The following is a 21,073-nucleotide window of genomic DNA, read 5'->3' as shown; positions in this document are numbered from 1 at the left end:
ATGGGGAATGAGAAAGGAGGGGAAGGCCACGAAAGTACTAACGCTCATTCCAAAGTATCCAGCTTCCTGCTCTGATGGGAACAGACACCGAAGCTGGAACAGGCCCAAATCAGGTTAGGGCACCATGGATGCCTGCCTGTCAAAATGCCCCATATCCCCAGGATTAATAATTTAGGGATAAAGGGGGCTGGCACTGGCTGGCAACTTGGCCAGACAGCCCCAGCCCTTCCCCTGCACCAGGGCTCTGCTGTTCAAATCAATATTCGTTAGCAGGCAGAATGAGCTCATTTCACGCATGTTCTAATTAGACAATGGAGATTATTACAAAACACCTGCAATGTTTGTAATCGTTTAAAATAATGAGAATCAATATTAGCTTCCAAAGGCACCATATGGTAAATGCTCATTCCAGGCATGTGGTCCCTGATAGGCTTTCAATGCTTCAAAACTGATCATTAACATTTTTTAATTTGCAAAAAGTTACTCTTGGTTAATGAATTGGCTGCCCGTGTGCCCTACGCATGGTGACCGCCTATAAGTGATCATTTAATTGTAACATGGCCTCAGTGCCCACTGGAGCACGTGAGGTCTGCCGCAAAGGACATGCTCCAGGATCAAGAATATGCAAATATCCCACCACCAACTAGGCACTCCTCAGGTGTCTGATCTCCAAGCCCCTAAAGTGATGGTTCTCCAGTCACCCAGAGAGCTTGTGAATGGTGAGTCCCATCCCAGAGTTTCTGATTCGGCAAGCTAAGGGTGCTGCGTTTCCAGCGTGTTCCCAGGTGACGCAGATGCTGTTGGGCTGGGTCCCCCACTTGGAGAAGTGCTGCCCTACTAGGTGACACCCACCTCCTTACTCCAGGCTAACAGCTTCCCCATTGGCAAGAACTGCATGCAGAAAGTTTCTCCCATGTTCCCTGAGCAAACTTCCAGGACACCCCTGGTGAAATTGGCAGTAGGCTTCACAGAGCATGTGTTGAGCCAGACTCTGTGCTATACATTTCCTTATCTTGATTAATCCTCACCACAACCCCTTGAAAGGGGTGTTGCCACCACATTTGATAAAAGAAACTGAGGTACATGCTCCAGGGTCAACCTGGCTGATACACATTGGATCCAGATTCAAATAAGGGTTTTATGTCTCCAAATCCCGTGTTTCATCCACAGCAGGGCACTGTCCAAATGACCAGAGAGTAAATGTGTGCCACCTCATTCCTCACCCAGAACCTCTGCCTCTTCATGCCTTGGACTCTCCTGACCACTACGTGATAGATACAAGGTGAGGAGGCTCCTTTTGCAAGCATGCAGAGGGTGCAAACTTGCAAAGCCCAGGCCAGGATTCACTCTTCTCCCTCTGCATCTGGTCATGAATACTTCCCTCTCCATAAACTGGGCACACAACCCCTTCCGTTGCTTTGCTTCTACCTCTGATCTATTAACTCAGTGCTGCTCAACTTTGACCGTGCATGGGAATCACCTGGGGATCTTGTTAAACTACAGCCTCCAAATACACAGGTCTAAGACCACCGAGTAACATTTCTGACCTATTTCCGGGTGATGCCGATGCTGAGTAGCTTTCTACCAGTGTAGACATGGAGGACCTGGTATGGTGGAAAGCATGAGCTTTGGAGCCAAACGCCCCCAAGGTTCAAATCACTTCCAACATGTTTTTCCTTATAATTGAACTTCTCAGAACCTCAGTTTCCTAATCTCTAAAATGGGAGATTTTCTTCTAAAATCTCTAAAATCTCTAACACCTACCCCACAGAATTACAAGATAAACAATATATGGAAGCCACCTAGCATCCCAGCACCCTCTCACTCCATCTACAAAAACCATCTGCAACTACTTCACCCTCCTTTGGTATCTCCCTTCTCTCACCACCTCTCACCCAAGCTTATGAGCCAGGGAGGTCTGACATTTTTACCCATTTTAATGGTGGGTAAATCATGGGCTTCTGATCAACTAACTCCCAAGCCAGCCCAGGGCCTATCTCAGATACAACCCCGGGCTCCTGGTTGCAAGCTGAATGCTGTCTCCCAGGCTGCATGGACCGAGGCCTCTAGCTTCCAGTTGGGTAGTGGAGAAAACACATGAACAGAGTCACCATAGGACAGAATCAGCAGAGCTCTGCAGGAGCCCTGAAGAAGTAATTGGCTCATACTCACCTTACCTTTTGTTGTCCAGAAACAGAAATATTGGAGGTGGGGGGGGGGGGCAGATTTCAGTAGTTACTTCAGTAGTTACACATGGTCTTATCTCTATTTGGAACTCCTATCTCATCCAGGGAGTGTCTTGGTAAAACACTCCTTGGGATAACACACAGGACATTAGCCCCAGGCAGTGTGCCTAGAGAAAATGTACAATATCAAAAGAAGGAACACAGATAACACTGAGAAATCATAGGTAGGATTTATAGCAAAGTTTGCTTACGGGCAGGTAAATTCACTAGGCTCCCTGAGCTCTTTCTTTTTCTTCTTCCTTTGATGTTTTAAAATACATAAGACTCTTGTTTTAAATCGTCCCCATAAAACATCTCCTGCTCCAGAAGCTGCAGCCAGGGATCCTACTAGCATCGGCATTTGTCACTGAGCTCATAATTCACAGCAATTCATAAACTTTTTCAAAATGCTGTGAACGTAACTTCAGGGGGTTAATAAAACAGCTTTCTACTCCTCTACTTCTTTCCATTGATAACTTATTCAAATCGTAATTGCCTGTAATGTGCTCCCTCTATCACATCACTGCTCATGCCTCATGCACTCTCCCACCCCATCCATCACCCCCCCCCCGACTGTCAGCCAAGCCCTCCTTCCTGCCTTGCATGCAAAAATGTGACGGCTTTTCTTCTCACATCTAGTGGACAAGCCCTTGCCCACAAACCACCCTCTCCCACCGCTTCCCACTGGTCTCCCAGATGGGGGATCCTGCTGTCCCCTGTCCACTCAGCGGCAGGCGTTTTGTCTCAGAGTTATCTGTGACCTAACCATGTGACTCGTGGCATGTAGGTTTGCCGGGTTAGGTGGTGTGGGCAGTTATCAGAGCATGTGCAGACAGTGTAATAAACAGTGAGGCTCTTCTGGGTAAGGTGAGATGTTGGATGGATCACAGATTTAAAAGTCAGAAGACCTCATCTCATCCCAGCTGTGTTGTGAACTCTCTGTGTGAGTGTGGGTAAACCACTTAACCTCTCTGGGCCTGTTTCCTCACCTAGAAAATGGAGGCCATAATACCTGCCCTCCCTATTCCACAGGACTGCTGCAATTGTTTCAAGGAGGGACTGAGGTTATTTCTGAGGCTGTCCTTGACTCACACAGAGTCTAACATTTCCCTTCAATTATTCCCCAGTGGAGAGAGCAAGTTTTCATGTGAGTTCTTAAGATGGGACCAAGTGGGGAAGGAGGGCATCAAAGTGGGACCCATCTTCTAGAAACAGATAAAAAAGATATTAGAATTGCTCCAATTGTTTCGTGTTGAGCAGATGGGCATCTGATTCTGGTGACCCCCAAGGTGGCAAAATAAGAGGTCAAGGTTGTGGCAGGGACCAACCAGTGACCTGGGGCCTGATGGGCACTGGGGCACAAATGCACAGGGTGCTGTCCCTTTTCCCTCATTGCCCCTGCCTCAGATCTCAGCGTGTAGCAATGGTTTCAGAGCCTCATTATTGGGCTCTGAAGGACCTCCCCTCTCCTAAGCATCCACCTCTTAAGCTCAGGCTTGTGGAAGAATGGAGTTACAGCCTTTTGCGGCCTTCCCATACAAAAACACCCCCACCTTCTCAGAAGTTCTGGTGTGACACAAGCCACCCCAGGCCCTGCAGAGTTCTCAAGTCAACATGCCATTCGGGGGCCTGTCGCCAGGGATCTAGCTGATGGCACAGAAAAGCAGCATCTTTGTTCCCTGAGGTTCTTTGGAGTTGCAGCCCCTCTCCTCCCCCCAGCCTTGTTAAAATTCCCCCCAACAAGTTGCAGTCATAGGTTTGCCCAGCAGGTGCCAGAATGTAAAGGAGAAGAGGGAGGGGAGATCTCGGAGATTACCAAGAGACCTCCCAGGTACCCCATCATCCTGTAATGGGTTCCTCTTTAGAGCATATGGGGGAAACTAACTGGTTTCCCGCACCCACTGAGGCTGAGAAGGACAATAAAATGAAGGGGAGGAGCAGAGAAGAGGAGAAGTCTCTAGATCCCACAGCGAAGTCTCTGGCCTTTTGCCTGAGCCTCTGGGAGCCCCTAGTCCCTTAGGAAGAGGCAGGTGTAGGAAAATGCTCTTTTCTGCAGCTGTTACCACTTACCACAAATCATTTATTTCATCTTCTTAGCAAGCGCAAAGTGTACCCAATCCCACCGACTGCTTTCTTAAAATCTTAAGACTTAGCATTCTCTGGTAGGACTTCCTCCCGAACGAGATTGCCTTCCTCGTGTGATTCACATTAGCAGGGAGTCTGTTATTAGCTTGATATTTTATCTCTGACACTGTGAGAAATATTGCTGCCATAAACCCGGGTGCCCTTAGTAAAAGCTGAACTACTTGGCAAAAGCTAATAAAGTGAGGAACGATGAAAGCAATTGGCTATGAATACCTAAGGAGCAAACATGACAGCTGCCCCCCAGGCTGGGCCATAGGCATGCGCACGCACGCACACACACCCTCCAGTGTCACCGTCCCTAGGCGCTGCCACAATTGCCTTTTCTCCTGACTTACCTGAGCCATTCTCTCCCAACCCAATGCCCTACAGCCCAAGAGTCTCACTTCTTTATTCCCGAGAACTGATGGATCCAGGCTTTCTAAACCATACCAATGTTAGTGCAACGGCTGTCATGCTTCAGAAGACACAGGAAATGCCTGGGGAGCTTGCAAAGAATTCAGATCCCCAGCCCTTAGCACCTCCAGAGATTCTGAGAGCAAGGTGGGGTGTGGGAAACTGCGTTTGTCACAAGCATCCCCAGGAGGTCCAAGGGGACCAGACTTGGGTGAAGGCTTATTAGCAGAGACACAGTGAGCACTTGACAAGCAGGGTTCTGCCCCTGCACCACCATTCAGTGAAGAGTGGACTCCAGAACAAAGGAAAGCTGACTCAGCCCCCATTTCGGAAGATGTGGCTATCCAAGGGCCCCAGAAGGCCTCCGATGAAAGCAGCCACATCAGAGAGGCAGCTTCCGCCATCCTGAAGGCAGGTGCCAGCCTGGCTTCTGGGCATGTGCCTCATGTGCAGGAGGAAGGGAGGATGCTTGCTCCGTTATATTAATGAGCATGTGCTGTCAGTCAGTGAACGAGCCCAGAGGAATTTCAATCAAGTCAGCGTCTCTTCCTCTGGCTTGGGCTACCTATTTAAGAAACTTTGCCACGTGAGAGAATCCTACGTGGTAGGTGAAGGTAGATGCTGATTGGCACTCTTTGGTTGAGGGACTCCAATATGCCCAGAGGTAAGAAGGTCGGGTGTGGTTCCCAGGATAATCTTATCCACCAGCTGCTTCCGGTGGCAAGTAACAAAAAGCACAAAACCACAAGCTGGACCAATAGTAACTACACAGCACGTGTCTTTTTCACCGAGAGAGAAAGTGCCGGGAAAATGGGGGTAGGATCCAGCATAATGGATAGCAAGCCATCTTGGAGCCAAAGAGATGGCATAAGGCTATGGTTCTCAACCCTGGCCACAGAGTGGAATCATCTGAGGAATTAAAAACTAATAGTAACCACCAACCCTAGAGATCCCAATTCTGGGATCTGGGATGGGGCCGGGCATGGGTATTTTTTTTAGGGTTCCTCAGATGATTCTAACATGCAGCTAGAGTCAAGCATCACTGCTTAATAGAAGTTCTGGGGACTTTAAGGCTGTGTGCCCCATCTTCCCTGCCACTGAACCTCCTGGGGAGTTTTACAATATATTGATGCTGGGGTCCCCTGCCCAGAGATTTGGAATAACTGGCCTGGGGACTTTTAAAATCTCCCCAGGTGATTGCGATGTGCAGCCAAGGTGGAGAACGAATGGCTGGAAGACATTTCCTGCTGACAGCTGCCCGTCCTTTGTCTCTGGTTTTAACCAAGCCATCTAGTGGGAAGCACTAGATTTTGAATCAAGAGAGTGAATTTTAAGCCTTAGCTTTGTCACACACTTGCTGTGGCAATGTAAGCAAGTCATTAACACTCCAGGCCTCAGCTCCCTTCTGATTCTACCTTGCAGAGTTGGTATAAGAATTAAATAAAATCATTTGAAAGTAGTCTGAATAGAGTAACCTGCCCTAAAAACATTACTGTACCCTTTCTTAGCCAAACTTCAGTTTCTACAGGGTTTACCTCTCAGCAGGAAGGGACAGCATGTACAAAGAGGAAGGGGGCCCCAGGGGCAGATAATGACAACAGTGATGCTTTGATGTTTGACCATCCTTTAATTTGACCTCACCCTAGATAAAACCGCGAGATTATGATATCCCATATTAGAGAAGAGGAAACAAAGGCTCAAAGCCCCATCTCACTGTGGCTGTGGCAAAAAAAAAGGGGGGGGAGGAGGAAGATGGGGGGAGAAAAAGGACAATCTAAGTATTGTTAATCACATTTTTAAAATGCATATAAGTGAGGTACCTGGGTGGCTCAGTCAGTTGGGCATCTGACTTCGGCTCAGGTCATGATCTCACAGCTCATGGGTTCAAGACCCATGTCAGGCTCTATGCTGACAGCTCAGAACCTGGAGCCTGCTTTGAATTCTGTATCCCTCTCTCTCTGCCCCTCCTCCACTCACGCTCTGTGTCTCTCTCTCTCTCAAAAATCAATAAACATTAAAAAAAATTTTAAATGCATATAAGGTTAACAGACTCAGTGAAGCTAAATATACTATCAAAGACACAAGTGTCCCACCATACCAGGGGAGGGGACTGGGAGAGGGCCCCTAGAAGCTGGAGAGCATAGCAGGAAAGGCTTTGGTACCCTGGACTCATGAATAATAAGGGTCTAGAGGATTTGAACCCCAATACATTAGCCATGTGACTTTGGACAAGTCAATACAATTCTCTAAACCACAATTATCTGTAAAATTGAGAAAATCATAGTACCTGGCTCACAGAACTTCTGTGAAAGCATTTAATAAGATAATGAATGCGAAACACATAATTTACCTGACATATATGAAACACTCAATAAATGGTAGCTGTTATTTATAATCATTATTATTACTATCACCAATCAAACCACTGTCACCATCAGCAAGTGCCAAGTGAGCATATAACTGTGTAAAGTGCCATGAGATGTGGCCTTAGGAAGCATCCCCCGCCCCACAACCTATAAAGAAGACGGTAGTCTAAGTATCACTTGTGGCAGTCCCTCCTATCTCAAGTTCAAGTAGAACAAAACGGATATTCCTTTGAGACTCTTCTAACTGCCTTTGAGCTCAATGGAGATATGTGTATTGTCACCAAATCATTATTGTGGGAATGGCTCATCTGAGAGCTCATTATCTCCCTCCATCTCTATCCCGGTTTTCCCAGAACTTCTCAGAAAGTTTCACATCCCAGGAAATCTCTCTGACTCAGGCAAACAGGACAGTTGATGCAGCAACCTCTATTCTGCACACCCAAGTACTCTCCAATCACATGAATATTTAATGATTGACATGGGCAAGCATACTTTAAAGGTGGAAAGCAAGGTAAGGATCAGCTGTCCTATACCAGACCAAAGTACAAGTGAATGATAGCCTCAACTTTCCTATTTCAGGGTCCTCTTCTATTCCCCTTCAAGAGGGATCCTAAATACACTTATTCTGGGATGTAAAAGCTGTTTATGAGCATAAACGATTCCTAGTTTGGGGAATTTGCATTTCAACAGAGAACCAAATATTAGTTGAAGAGTTGAAGTAATTACGTGCAAAGTAGGAGATGTGTACTTGAGGGTGAGGGATTTTGGACAATTCTGAACCCCTGAAACCACAGACTTCTAGTACAAGGGATACAAGCCTTCCTTTCCTTGCACCAGGGATTCTCATTTGAGAAAGGAGCACATCAGAAATCATCATGCCCAGGGGTCAGCAAATTACAGCCTGCGGTAAGCCAAATCCTGTCCACCGTCTATTTTTGTAAATAAAATTTGATTGGAACACAGCCATGCTCCTTTGTTTACATTTTGTCTATGGCTGCTTTCCTGATACATCATAGTTGAGTAGTTGTAGCAGAGACCCTATGGTCTGCAAAGGCAAAAAATATTTTATTGCTGGCACTTTACAAACCAAACTTCTTGCTATTTAAAGTGTGGTCCATGGGCCAGCACAGGACATCACCTGGGAGCTTGTTAGAAAGGCAGAATCTTGGATCCTATCCCAAAACTTCTAAATCAGAATCTGCATTTTTAACAAATGTCCAGGCAATTTGTGTGCATATTAGAGTTTGAGAAGCAAACCTAAAGGGCTTTTTTCAAAATATTTATGCCTTGGACTACATTTTATGGACACCAGTTAACTTCTATAGCCCCCATCCATGACCCCATAAGAATGCCTCCCTTGGACAGCCACTATTATCACAGAGCTGTGAGATAAAATATAAACTATCCAGTTAAATTTGAATCTTTAAAAAGCAACAAATGCCCTTTTTAGTATAAGTATCAAATATTCCATGAGATATACTTATAATTTAAAAAAAGTTTTGTTTATCTGAAATTCATATTTAAAATACAGGGCATCCTGTGTTTTTATGTGCTAAATATTGCAACCCATAAATTGGGAGTTTGATACTTAACTAGAATAGCTCACCCAACTCAGGAAAACACTCTACTTATTATTATTGATTTATTATAAAGGCTACAACTCAGGAACAGCCAAATGAAGACATACATAGGGCAAGGCATGAGGGGGGAGGGGTGCACCAAACTCCCAGCACCTCACTGTGTTCACCAACCCAGGGGCTCTTGGAACCCAGGGGCTTATGGAGGTTCCATTACAGAGACATGATGGATTAAATCATTGGCCATTGGTGATTAACTCAATCTCCATCCCTTTTCCCCTTCCTGGGGAAGCTGGGGGGTGGAACTAAAAGGTCTAACCCTCTAATCAAGCAATTGGTTCCCACCCTTGAAGCTATCTAGGAGCCCATCAAAAGTCATCTCACTAGCATAAACTCCGGTATCTTGAAAGGCACTTACTATAAGTAACAAAAGATGCTTCCCTCACCTTTGTCATTCAGGAAATTCCAAGGGTTTTAGAAGGTCTAGGTGCCAGAAATTGGAGATGAAGAGCAAATACATATTTCTTACTGTCATCTCTTATGTCACTATGTCATACTTCCTATGACAATTTTCCTGCAAATAATTTTTCTGTTTTTTTAAGTTTATTTATTTTGTGAGAGAGACAGAGAGAGAGAGAGAGAGAGAGACAGAGCACAAGAGCAGGAGAGGGGCAGAGAGAGAGGGAGAGAGAGAGAATCCCAAGAAGGCTCTGCATTGTCAGCACAGAGTCTAACATGGGGCTCAAACCCATGAACCATGAGATCATGACCTGGGCCAAGGTCAAAAGCTGGACAGTTAACTGACTGAGCCACCCAGGTGCCCCACCAATAATTTTTCTTATGTGTGCATGCCACTTCTCCCATCAACAGATAGTCTGTTTCCTTCCCCCTGAATCTAGGCTGCCTTGAAACTTGCTCTGACAGGTACAAAGTGGCATAAATGACACTGTGCCAGTTATAGGCCTAGCTCTTAAGGAGCCCGACAATTTCCAACTTCGTTCTCTTGGAACCCAGCCACCATGCTACAGGGAAGTCCAGGCTATCCTGTTGAAGAAAGGGGCCACATGAAGAGGCTCTGGAAGAGAATAAGCCATATGGTAGAGACAGAGGCCTCAGGTAGGTGAGAGATATTTTCTTGATCTTCTATCCCAGCCTATCTGGCAGATGAAGGCAGCTGTATAAATGACCCCAGCAAAAGTACTTGGGGCAGAACTTCTGAGTTAACTCACATAATGATGAAAAATAACAAATTGTTGTCATAAGCAATCTTTTTGTTACACAGCAATAAATAGAAGATAGACTTCCACTGTCCTGAGTTAGACACTTGACTTCATTCCCAAAGGCCCCTTCCTGTAAGGCTATATTGGGTAAAGGAAATAGCCATCCTCAAACCTAAAGACCTAAGAAGCATTAGACAGGTCTTCTTGAGACAACATGGCCTTACTTTCCTCCATTCACCATCCTAGAGGATGTAATTCTGTTGTCTGCCAGTTGGTGGCTGGTTTTCTCAATTCCCTCTTGGACTTCCTACTTCAAATCAAGCTTTTGATGAGCTAGTATTTCCATGGCATGCTTCCCTCCCAGGAACTAGTGCAAGCCATTGGATGAGAACAGCATTCTTCTCTGCCATCTCTTCACCCCTTCTGCCTCTATGAATTCAAGCTGTTGGCAGAATACATCCTGTCGTCTTCTCAGTTATTGAAGGTTCTAGGTTAAAAGGAGTCTAGAATCCCTCTTCCCACCTCCCTGTGGGGGCACTTCTCCATCCCAATGCCCTCCATCTACTTTTCCCTTCTTCAGAAACTCCAGCAAAATGGTCCCTCAGCATCCTCGTTAAGCAAGTCCCTGGTAGTAATGATTGGAGCCAAACTAACTGCAGAAAGATATATACTTTTATGTGGCATCTCAACATTCAGGAAACTCATCTTAAGGGCTCACATGTGTGCAGAGCAGGAATCAGCTAGGTGCTCCTCTCTGCCAGCAGTTTAAAAGAGGCATTCCCCTCTTGACTCCAAAACAATTGGTAGACCCATGTATCCACCCAACTCCAAAGTTACATGGCTGGAAGAATCCTATGTCTGAGAAAGAGTGACCCCAGGGTCTGCTGACACCCTTTTCAACTCATACTTTCAGATATAAGCAATGCCATACATGCACCTCCGGTCCAGGGTCCCTGGTCCCTTGCCTTGTTGCCACTAACTAGGTCTGCTTGTTACAGCACTATGGAAGGGTGCAAAGACCTTTGGAATGGCACCAACCTAAATTTGTACCCCATCTGCTGATTAGCTTTGAAACTTTGGGCAAAATTCTGAATTTCTCTGAGCCTGGTTTCTTCTTCTGATAAAATGAGTGAAAAATATCTGCTTCCCATCAGACAATATATTTTAAAGACTAGGTATAGTGCCTACTATGTGGTAAAGATTCAAAAATAATACTTCCCTCTGTCTTTCCACTTCTACAACTGGGTCGTCACAAAGCTTAACGGGCCTAAAGACCCCCAGACAATTATTCTATTTACCCTAACAGGTGTCCTTGTCGAATGAGAAAAGCCACTCATTATGGCCAATCAGGCCATAATCTTGCCTTCTTTGAGAAGCAGTGTGTCCAACACAAAAAGCAAAGATTTCTGTCAGGGGCTCTAACTCTGTCTCAGCCTAACCTCTTCCACACCTTGCACACGTCACTCAGCCTGTCAAAGGCCCCTTCAAGTGTTCAATTGTGAAGTCCAAGATTGTAACCAGAGACTATATTTTCCTGGTTTGGATGCTGCTTCTATTTCTTTGTAAATCGAATTCACCCCAAGTTGATTAGTCCTTATGCTTAGCATATTTTACCCATTTTTGGAATCCCAGCAAGTTCCCTGCCACCCTGTGCCCCATAAGTCTGTCATTTCCATTCCTGGACTGGTTATCAGGTAGGCCCTGGGTATGTGGCAACTGCTGGACCCATTGAGAAAGAAGGTCCCCACGTCCCCACCTGCAAACACAGGCCCTGGGGTTCTAGTCCCCCAGGTACTTTGAGGCAGCTTCATCAGGTAGGAATGTGTGCACTGATGGAAATGTTCTATAATTCTGTGCTATTAGTCACCAGGTGCATGTGGCTATAAGCACTTGAAACGTGACTAGTGAGACAGGGGAACGAAAATTTAAATTTTCTTTCATTTTAACTTATTAAAATATAAATAGCCACATGTGGCTAGTGGCCATTGTATTGGGTCGTGCAGCTTTAATGGAAATGTTACAGAGAAGCAGCTTAAAGGGCAGAGCTGGTGGGAGTCACAAATATGTCTGCAGACGACATTTACTCTGCTGGGAATGATTTATTCTTTGGGACCAGAAAGGTCTGGCTCACTCTTAGTAATAACAACCTAATCGCCAAGGAGAGGAGAGAAATATACAATACATGCCCCGACTCTCCATCCTCCCACAGGTATTCACCTGTCCGTTCACCTCCTGCCTGGGCACTCCAAAGTCACCAAGCTCCAGGATAACCTAATCTGGCTCAGAAATGACCCTCAGGATCTTAAACTTTGACTGTAAGCCCATCTTCCTATATACTTCATTGACCCCAAACATCCTTTATTCATCTCTTCAACTCACAGTGCTCTGAATAAAGGAAGTTAAAAAATAAAGGCCTCTTGGGGAAAATAATATCAAAACTAGTACCACACACCGTGGCCTTTGCATGGCTCCAGGAGCAGAATAAATTAGGATGCTTGAAAGAGAGAAATTTTGTTTAGATCTTAAGCCTTTAGAAAACTCTCCAGTGCTACTAAGACACAGGGTTGAATAGCCTTTGCAACCTCAGGGCGGGCCCTGTGCACTGGCAAGAAGCCACCAGTCAATTAAAGACTGCTTGGCTCCCTCCTGATGATGGAGGCAGGAAGCTGTCCCCAAGCCCAGGTCAGCATTTACTTTATCATCCCCAGAGATGCTCTGCCTTCCCAGTGCCCCTGCTCTCCCCATTACCTTCCCTTTCTCTCATAACCCCTGCTGCCTACTTCACTAATTATCATTGGTACTTACAACACAACAAGATCCATAACTAGGATAAGTGACCAGTGCTTTGTTCCAGGACACCAGAATTTAGAGCGTGTGGAAATGGGTGGTGCCCCTGAACTGAAGGTCAAAGACAGGGGTCATGCAACTTCCTCTCTGTACAATCATGGAACCCACCATCTCCCTCTTTCATTTGGTTCTTTGCTCTCTATGGCCCAGTATGTCCATTGCTATGAAGGCATACTTGATACCTAGCCCCAGAAGCGAAAATTACAGCAAGCTACGACTTCACATCTCTTTTTTTTTTTTTTTTTTTTCAACATTTATTTTATTTTTGGGACAGACAGAGACAGAGCATGAACGGGGGAGGCACAGAGAGAGAGGGAGACACAGAATCGGAAACAGGCTCCAGGCTCCGAGCCATCAGCCCAGAGCCCGACGCGGGGCTCGAACTCACGGACCGTGAGATCGTGACCTGGCTGAAGTCGGACGCTTAACCGACTGCGCCACCCAGGCGCCCCTACGACTTCACATCTCAAGATACCACTGAGGCAGACACCAAATGTACTTGAACAAAAATCGGGGCTTAGACTACATTCCAGAAAATTCTTGGAAATTAGAAATTAAGAAAATTAGAGTAGGACCTGGGTTATAAACATATATATGACCCAACACCCCTGAAATGTACACACGGAGAGACAGAGGCACCTAAGGATAAATGAGTTGTCTTAACCCTAGCACAAAGCCATCGTCCCAGTGCAATGCACTGTATCCGACAGGATGCTGTCCCTTGGCCATCTCCCCCAAAAGTGCTCTCATAGGAGGGCAGACAGGAGGGAGCCTTGAGGGGAACATATGTCAACATTTACTATTCAAACGTGTTTATTGAAACACCTGCCTGCTATGTCTCTAATGACTAACAGTCACTGCACACAAGTCACTCAACCACTATAGGCTCTTCCTTTCCTCCCCGTCTCTAAAATGTGGAGCAGAAGGCCTCTGCAAGTGCCAAGCACACACTTGCTAACTTGAAGCCTGGAATTGTCTTAGAGCTTCAGAGATGGAACTCCTTCTGGGGCCATAAATATAGACCCAGAAGTCCCTAGAATAGAAGCTTCCAAAGAGCAGGGTCTTGGTCTTATTCACCCATTTACTCCATATGCCTATAACAGTGCCTGGAACAAAACACATATTCAGGAAACACTTACTAAATAAATGAATGTATTTAAGTATCCTTTTGTCTTCTGCACCAGTTCAAACTCAGGCCTGGGAAAGCCGGCATAACTTAAAGTCAACTGAGGATCAAGGACACAGGAGAAAAGGCAGCTACTGGCAAACAGATAATTAACACATTAAAGACAATCAGACCTATTCAAAGAACCCAGACCCAAGCCTCACTCACAACTCCAAGTTAAAGCATGGCAGTTCTCTAAATTGTAGTCTCTAGAACCACCCACAAAGTAAATAAATACAAGCACCATATTAAATGCAGATACCTGGGCCTTCACACCAGACCATTGGGTCACTCTCTGGGAGAGGGGACCCAGGAATCTGGATTTAACTTGCCTTCCCCAGTGATTCAGAGGCACTCTGAATTTCGAAGACCACAGCTCCAAACTACATTCTCCTGAGTCTGCTTTGTGGAGTCCCTTTTTAAAATGGAAAGCTGGAAGTCTTTTGTGAACCCAGGCAAAACCTTCAGAGTTGGGGTTCTGGTTACCTTAGCCATGTTCTCTCTAGACTCACATTCTTGCCCATTAGCCTTACCTGATTGCTTGTACCTTCCCCACGGGTTCCCGAATTTACATTTCATGGAGCTGGAGACAAGCCTTTTGGTGGAGAGAGACTTCAGTCTCAAAATCATTTCTCTCATGATCCAGAGACCTCAGTAGACTGCAAGAGCCTCATGAAACACTTCCCCTTTATACTTAGCAAACTAAGGGGGCCGGAGGTGGGAAGTGGGGTGAGCAGGCTGTGGCTGCCTTCCTTTTGGCTACTGTAAGTTGTTTAATGCTCTTTTTCTGTTTTACTGGTGAGTTGAGGCTTTTGAACTAACAATATTGGTAATCAATCAATAGAGCAACTAAACACCCACCAGGTACAAAGCACTAGAAGGTGAGAGTGATAGAAAAGGAGCCTGAAGTAGCTTTAGGACAAGTTCTTACCCTCAAAGTCTCTACAGTCTAGCCTGAGAAATAAGATACAATATATGAAAATATAACTAATGATAAAAAAGAGCTGACAAAGAGCCTGAGGACTACAGACAAAGGGTGGAACTTGAGACTTTCCTATAAAAGCCTAAGAAAGAGAGAAAAAGATTTTTAAGGTGCAACAGACTTTGTTCCTCTCAAAGGAACCATTGCCCACTACTTGGCATTGCCCAATTATTTTTATCATTTCAAGTATAGACTCAAGATATGAAGAGTATTTCCTGAACCTCAAAAGGAATTTGGAGAAAGAAGTGGAATTGTTCAAATTAGGAACTCCATGGGGTGATAGCCTAGAAAAGAGTCATCTTGAGGTGAGAGCCTGGAAGGATACCTCCCCTGTTTGAGTAAGGACTATCCAGGGGCCCATGAGGGTCCTGAGAAGGCTCCCACCCTGTGCCCACTGCCAACTAGCTCCTTTCCTGTTCCTCCATGGGGAATGACTCTCTGGTTCAACCTTCCAGGGTTCGCTAAGGATATAATGTCAGTGAAACTGCCCATTGTTCTGTCTGGTCCTAGGAGGTGCTTCAACAAGTGTTCATGGAATCTGGATGTCCCCTTTAAAAAGGGATTCCTGGGCCACCTGGGTGGCTCAGGCAGTTACATGTCCAACTCTTGATTTTGGCTCAGGTCATGTATGCGGCCTGCTTGGGGTTCTCCCTCTCCCCCTCCTTTTGGTCTGCCCCTCCCCTCCTTGTGCTCTCTTTCTCCATCTCAAAATAAATAAATAAACATTAAAAAAATAAAAAGGGATTCCTTCTACATTAGGCATACTGGATGTCCATCTTACTCCAATAGGGACAAAGAAACAGGACTCCCTTATTCCTCTCTTTCCCCTTAGAGGCCCTAAATTAATAAACATTCCCTTTCTCCTTCATCCAGGCAGTGGTCTGTAAACTTCTTTAATTTCCCACCTTGTTTCTTTAGAAGTTGTAACCACATAGTAAGCATATCACAACACATAGGCAAACAGAAAAATTTAAAGACAAAATCAAAGATAAAGAGAGGTTCTAAAATGTTCTTCCTAACATCCTGGTGGATCATCTTGTAGCCTCCTCAGGGAGCAGACCTTCCACCCCAAAAATACCTGAATCTAAACAGATAGAAACCTCAAAAAGGCAGACAAAGTAGAAGTCAGCCATGGATACTGGGTCTACCCAAATCTACTCCGGGAGACTGAGTTCTGTCAAAGGCAGGAAAATCTAACTAAAAACAAGTGATTCTGGTAAGTGCCCTGGCTTTAACTGCCATCTTCATATTGATGACTCTCTAATTCATATCCAGTTCTATATCTATAACTAACCCTAACCCTGTCCCCCAAGCTTCAACCTCAAACCCAACCGCCTCCTTATATCTCCTCTTGGATGTCAAATTCAAATGTGGGCATCTCAGGCTTAACATGACTCAACTAGGCTCCAGCAACTTCTGTCCTAATTGCCTCCTCCTTCAGTCTCCCCATTGTGGTCAAGGGCAACACCTTCCTTCCTGCTGCTCAGGACAAATGCCTTGGAGTCACTGCTGATCCCTCTCTTCTTCTTGTCCCCCTCATCCAAACTAACAGCAAACCCTAATGCGTCTCCCTTCCCGATAAGCCCAGAATATGCCCACTCTCATTCTCTCCACTGTTGCCACCCTGGCCCACACCACCCTACCCTCTTACCTGGATGCCTCCTAACAGCTCCCTTTGTTTCCCTCCTAGCACGCATAAGTCTATTGTCTGGACAGCATCCCAAAGTCTTCTATGAAAATATAAGTGAGATTCTCTGCTCAAAACTTTCCATTGACTTCCCACTTCTCTCAGTAAAAGCCAAAGTCCATACAACAGCCATCAAAGGCCTATGAGATATGTCCCCCCTCTACCTCCTGACCTATCCCCTATGTTTCTCCCTCTTGTTTACTCTGCTTCAGGCACATAGGCCTCCTGGCTGTTCTTAAACATGCCAGGAAGGCTTTCACCTTTTCCAAAGTATTCCTTCCACTGGTCCACTCTCCACCCAACTCCTGATCTGGATGTTTACCCTGTGTATCATTCAAATATCACAATCTCACTGAGATCTCTCTAACCACCTTATATAAAATGTTCCATTCCTCACTCACACTCCTAATCCACGCCTATCCACTGATGCTTCATGCCCCCCCCCCATTAGAATGTAAGACCCATAACGATCAGGAATGTTTTCATTGGTCTCATTCTATGACACACTGCTAATGCCAAGAATGTGCCTGGAACATAGTAGGCACTCAATCAATCTCTATTGAATTTGCACTCAGAAGTCACAGGTGCAAATCCCTTAAAGCACTAGCCTCATGCCCCCACCACCACCATGTTCCCCAACAATCCCTTCTCCCTACAGCTGGCTGGCTGACCAAGCACCCTCCAGGACTACAGAACTTACCAGTCCAAGACCCTGGCAATCTAATGCCTACCAATCCAAGGAAAATAGTCCTGCCTTAGGTTTGGATGCTCTCCGGCAAACAACTAGATTAGCACTTGCAAATTTATCCAGGGACCAAATCAAGAAGCACAATCTCTGGAAAGGTCCAGCACAGTAAACTTACCAATAAAGTTGTGCAGAATCTCATGGGCACACAAGTCACTGGCATGGTAACTGTAAGTTATTCTTAGTTCTGATTAAAGCAGTCCTGGGAGCCCTGCATTTCATAGCCAGGTTAACTTTACAACTAGGTAAACAAAGGCCACATGAATAAAAGAGTGACAATGTTCATAAATTTATACCTTGTGACACCAGGGTGGGACTGGCTGCAGACAAAACTGACTCCTATACCAGCAAGCCAATAAACCAGTAATTTTACCATTAGGGATTCATTCCTTCAGGTCGCAAAAAGTATGCAATGCTCCAAAGTTGTCTGTAAAAGGTTATAAGTATTATGCTTGATACTTAAAACCTTTGTCAGCGAGCTCCATGGAAAGGGTAGTAGAGCACAGCTCTGAAGAATTGTGGCATAGAACAGGGGCCAACCGGAAAAGTGATGAAGGAGCAAGAAGGGAACTGAAGGAAAATTAAGAAAAATCATTTATTGAGGGCCTGCCTTGTGCTAGGTATTCTGCTACCTGCTTTACTTACATACATGAACTTGTTTACTTCCAAAGCACTGTGGGCAGTTCCTCATTCTCAGATCCTTTCCAGAAGAGGAATCAAAGGCTCAGAGAGGTTGATGACTTAACCAGTCACAAAACAGGTAAGGGTTCTGACTTCAGATCAGCTTAACTCCAAAGATCATGGTCATTTCTCAACATCAAACTACAGAGTTAACACTCAGCTGTTTCATGGTTTTTCTTGAATCGGCTAGGCTGACAATAATTAAGTGGCCCTTGTTTTAAGAGAGCCTGTGGTACTGTCCACCAATAAATGGGCAGCAGAGTGAAATTCTGGATCTCAAGATAAAATCATTATTATGTGGAATAATCACTCACATTCAGATGCATCATATAATAACAGCTCGTCCTCGGCCCACTCCCCAATCTCCAGCTTGCCAATCGTCATCACCCTTCAGGTGCCGTTCACTCTGCAGTCATCCCCCTCGTCGTGAACAGCACTTCCTCTTCTGTCCACAAATCCTGGAACTGTGCACTACCTGTTCCAGGAAGTAGCCTTTGAGCACAGTTTTCTGGATTACATTCAACTATAATTGGTCCTTTCTGGGAATAAAGCTTCTCCAAAGATGGTAAACACTCTGCCTTTTTGGAGCTGAGATTGGGAGGACCACACGTAGCCTGTTCTCTCTACCCTGAGGATGCTTTGCATCTTGGGGTCTCGGAACATTTCAAATTCATCTTTTCGTCTCATGTATCATTCTTCCATCCCATTATGCATTTTTTTAAAACTAACAAGGTCAAACTTTTGTTCCTTTTTTTTTTTTTTTTTTTTTGAGAAGAGTACTTTCAAAGACGGTACTCAGTAGCTGAACTGAGAAATAAGTGAGGGTACAATGAGGAAAGGAGGCTTATCATCCAGGGTGTTTAAATCACAAATCCAGACAGTGTTTTCCAAACTTTAGTGAAGGTTTTAGATTTAATCATCCTCCTTTCAAATCTACAGTATCCACTCTCAAAGTCAACTTATACATTTTGGTGACCTTTCTCAAACTGGGCTTTGTAAATCCTTGTGGTTATTCTTTGACATTATAGGCTCATGACAAGCCAAATACCCTGCATAAAATATAAGAGCCAGAGCCCTGACCTGTTAGAATTTGCATGCTCAAACACAAAAGCAAACAGATGCTGGCTCCAATGTTCAAAATATATGAGAACATAAAACTGAGAAATGGTAGGAAATTTACCAATATCTTTTATTCAAAAAGAGGAAGTGGGTGTGTACTTAGTGAGGAAGAAAGAAGTGCTAGAAAATCTGTACAGGTTATCATTCCATTTACAAAGATGTTAATTAGAATACTAACATCTATATTAAGTACATATTAAAAATCTAATTGCAAAGATTTTAATAATTAGTTAATATAAAGACTTTAAAACTTGATTCTAGGTGTCAGTCTATTAAAATGTGATTGAACTTTGCTCCCTCCTGTGAAGTGCAACAGATGAAACAAATTCAAACAAAACACAAGTATATCATTACCTAATGATGGCTTTACTCATGCAGAATCTCTTATTTAAAGCAGATAAATTCTGTTGTGGAAAAGAGATTTGAAAAGTAAAAAGCCTGAGTTTTAGACCATCTCTGAGACTAATGCAATACGATGGAGAGAATTACATTGTCTGAGAGACTAAAATTTGTTTTGGGACAGGGTTGGAGTAGAAGAGTTTCCCAAGGCCACTGAAAATTGGGTGGGTTTATTCCATGTGAAACAAGAGGGAGATTTTCTCAGTATTTTGGGGAAGGAAGGATCATAAGGAGAGAACAGAAAGGGGATGAGGGTGGAAATCTAAAATCGAAATCTCATAAAGTGTGATACTGCGAGTATCATATAGGAGTATCCCATTGCTGTGATTACTAACAGTACAGAGACCAGCCTACTTTATAAAGAAATCAAATTCTGCAACCATGCATCAGTAAAGGGCCTCCCATAGCATATGATGGAAAACACACCAATTATGGCCCAATGAGCACCAACTGTTTTGATGCTCATAAAACAATAATAATGAATGTGTGCATATTTGGAGCAAGGCTGATGAAATCTTACTATCAATGCTCCTTCTTGCAAGGTCTCTGCAAGTCTTATTCCCAAAAAACTTCAAATTCCAAAATATTATAGAAAAATGAGCTCCCTATTCTCTGCCTTCCCTCCATTTTGCCAACCAAGAGGCATTTAAAACAGAAGAGATAGAAAACACTCATAGAATTCTAGGTGCCCATCCAAGCTTCCCTAAAGAACATCAAGGAGAGAGGTAGGTAGATCTTCTGTTTGGATACTTCTCATTCATTCCCACTGCCCCTCTCACCCCCTGCTTCTTTTTGGCCTAATGCACAAAACTGTCAGTAGGATAAGAGTCATTTGGCGGTGACTGCAAGAAACAACTGTGCATTTTATAACAGTCCATTAGCACAAAGCTCTTAATGAAAATGAAAGCCGTTAATGAAGCCAAAAGGCAGTGGAAGCCTCCATTCTGGAGAGGGCAATTAGATAGGAGCGGGAGAGAGAAAAATAAATACAAATCCAAAACAAGGTACTCTGTGATCAAGCACTGCACATGATGTAATCATGACAAATCGGCCAATTTATTCCCTAGTTTTTTAAAGAGACATATACAAACACTGAAAACTCATCATGCTGGCACCCACCCCTCTCCGCCAGACTCCATGTTGCCAAATGATTCAACCTCAAAATTTTGGATCCATTGATACTTTCAAAATATAAACAGCAAGTGGGATTTTAACTCCAAGAAGAGCTCCCTGTAGAGTGCCATGATTTAGAGCAAAGTGAGTCACGAAAGTGAACTTTGTAATTACTATATTATTTTTATAACTCCTCTGAATCAGAAGCTCTCTTATTTTAACACGCTGTAGACAAAGGCAAAGATTACAGGAGAATAGGCCCCCACCAAACAAACTATTTCTGAGTAGGATATTTCCTGTGAAAAGACAAGTCTGTAGAAGCCATTCTGGGATGAGCACAAAAAGATCTCTGGCTTTTAGCACTGTGACTGGGGCCATGTGGTAGAATTTCTCTCCCCACCCCAAGTGC

At 44.5% G+C, this 21,073-nt stretch overlaps 1 protein-coding gene across 9 annotated transcripts in view; it reads right to left on the bottom strand.

The window, feature by feature from the left end:
• The window catches only part of NRXN3 (neurexin 3), a 1,570,788-nt gene that overhangs the window by 1,399,756 nt on the left and 149,959 nt on the right, over positions 1-21,073 (bottom strand). Inside the window, exon 1 of one of the 9 annotated variants that reach the window (XM_042990252.1) lies at positions 16,572-16,633. The exons of the other annotated variants lie outside the window; for them this stretch is intronic. Coding sequence (XP_042846186.1) covers positions 16,572-16,617 — 46 coding nt within the window. The 5' untranslated portion in view covers positions 16,618-16,633. Of the gene's footprint in view, positions 1-16,571; positions 16,634-21,073 lie in introns of those variants that run through there. 9 annotated transcript variants of the gene reach the window in all.

This window comes from Panthera tigris, chromosome B3 (assembly GCF_018350195.1).
Source record: "Panthera tigris isolate Pti1 chromosome B3, P.tigris_Pti1_mat1.1, whole genome shotgun sequence".
Taxonomy (NCBI): domain Eukaryota; kingdom Metazoa; phylum Chordata; class Mammalia; order Carnivora; family Felidae; genus Panthera; species Panthera tigris.
Note: the sequence above shows the minus strand (reverse complement) of the source record. Positions and strands in the feature narration are given on the sequence as shown.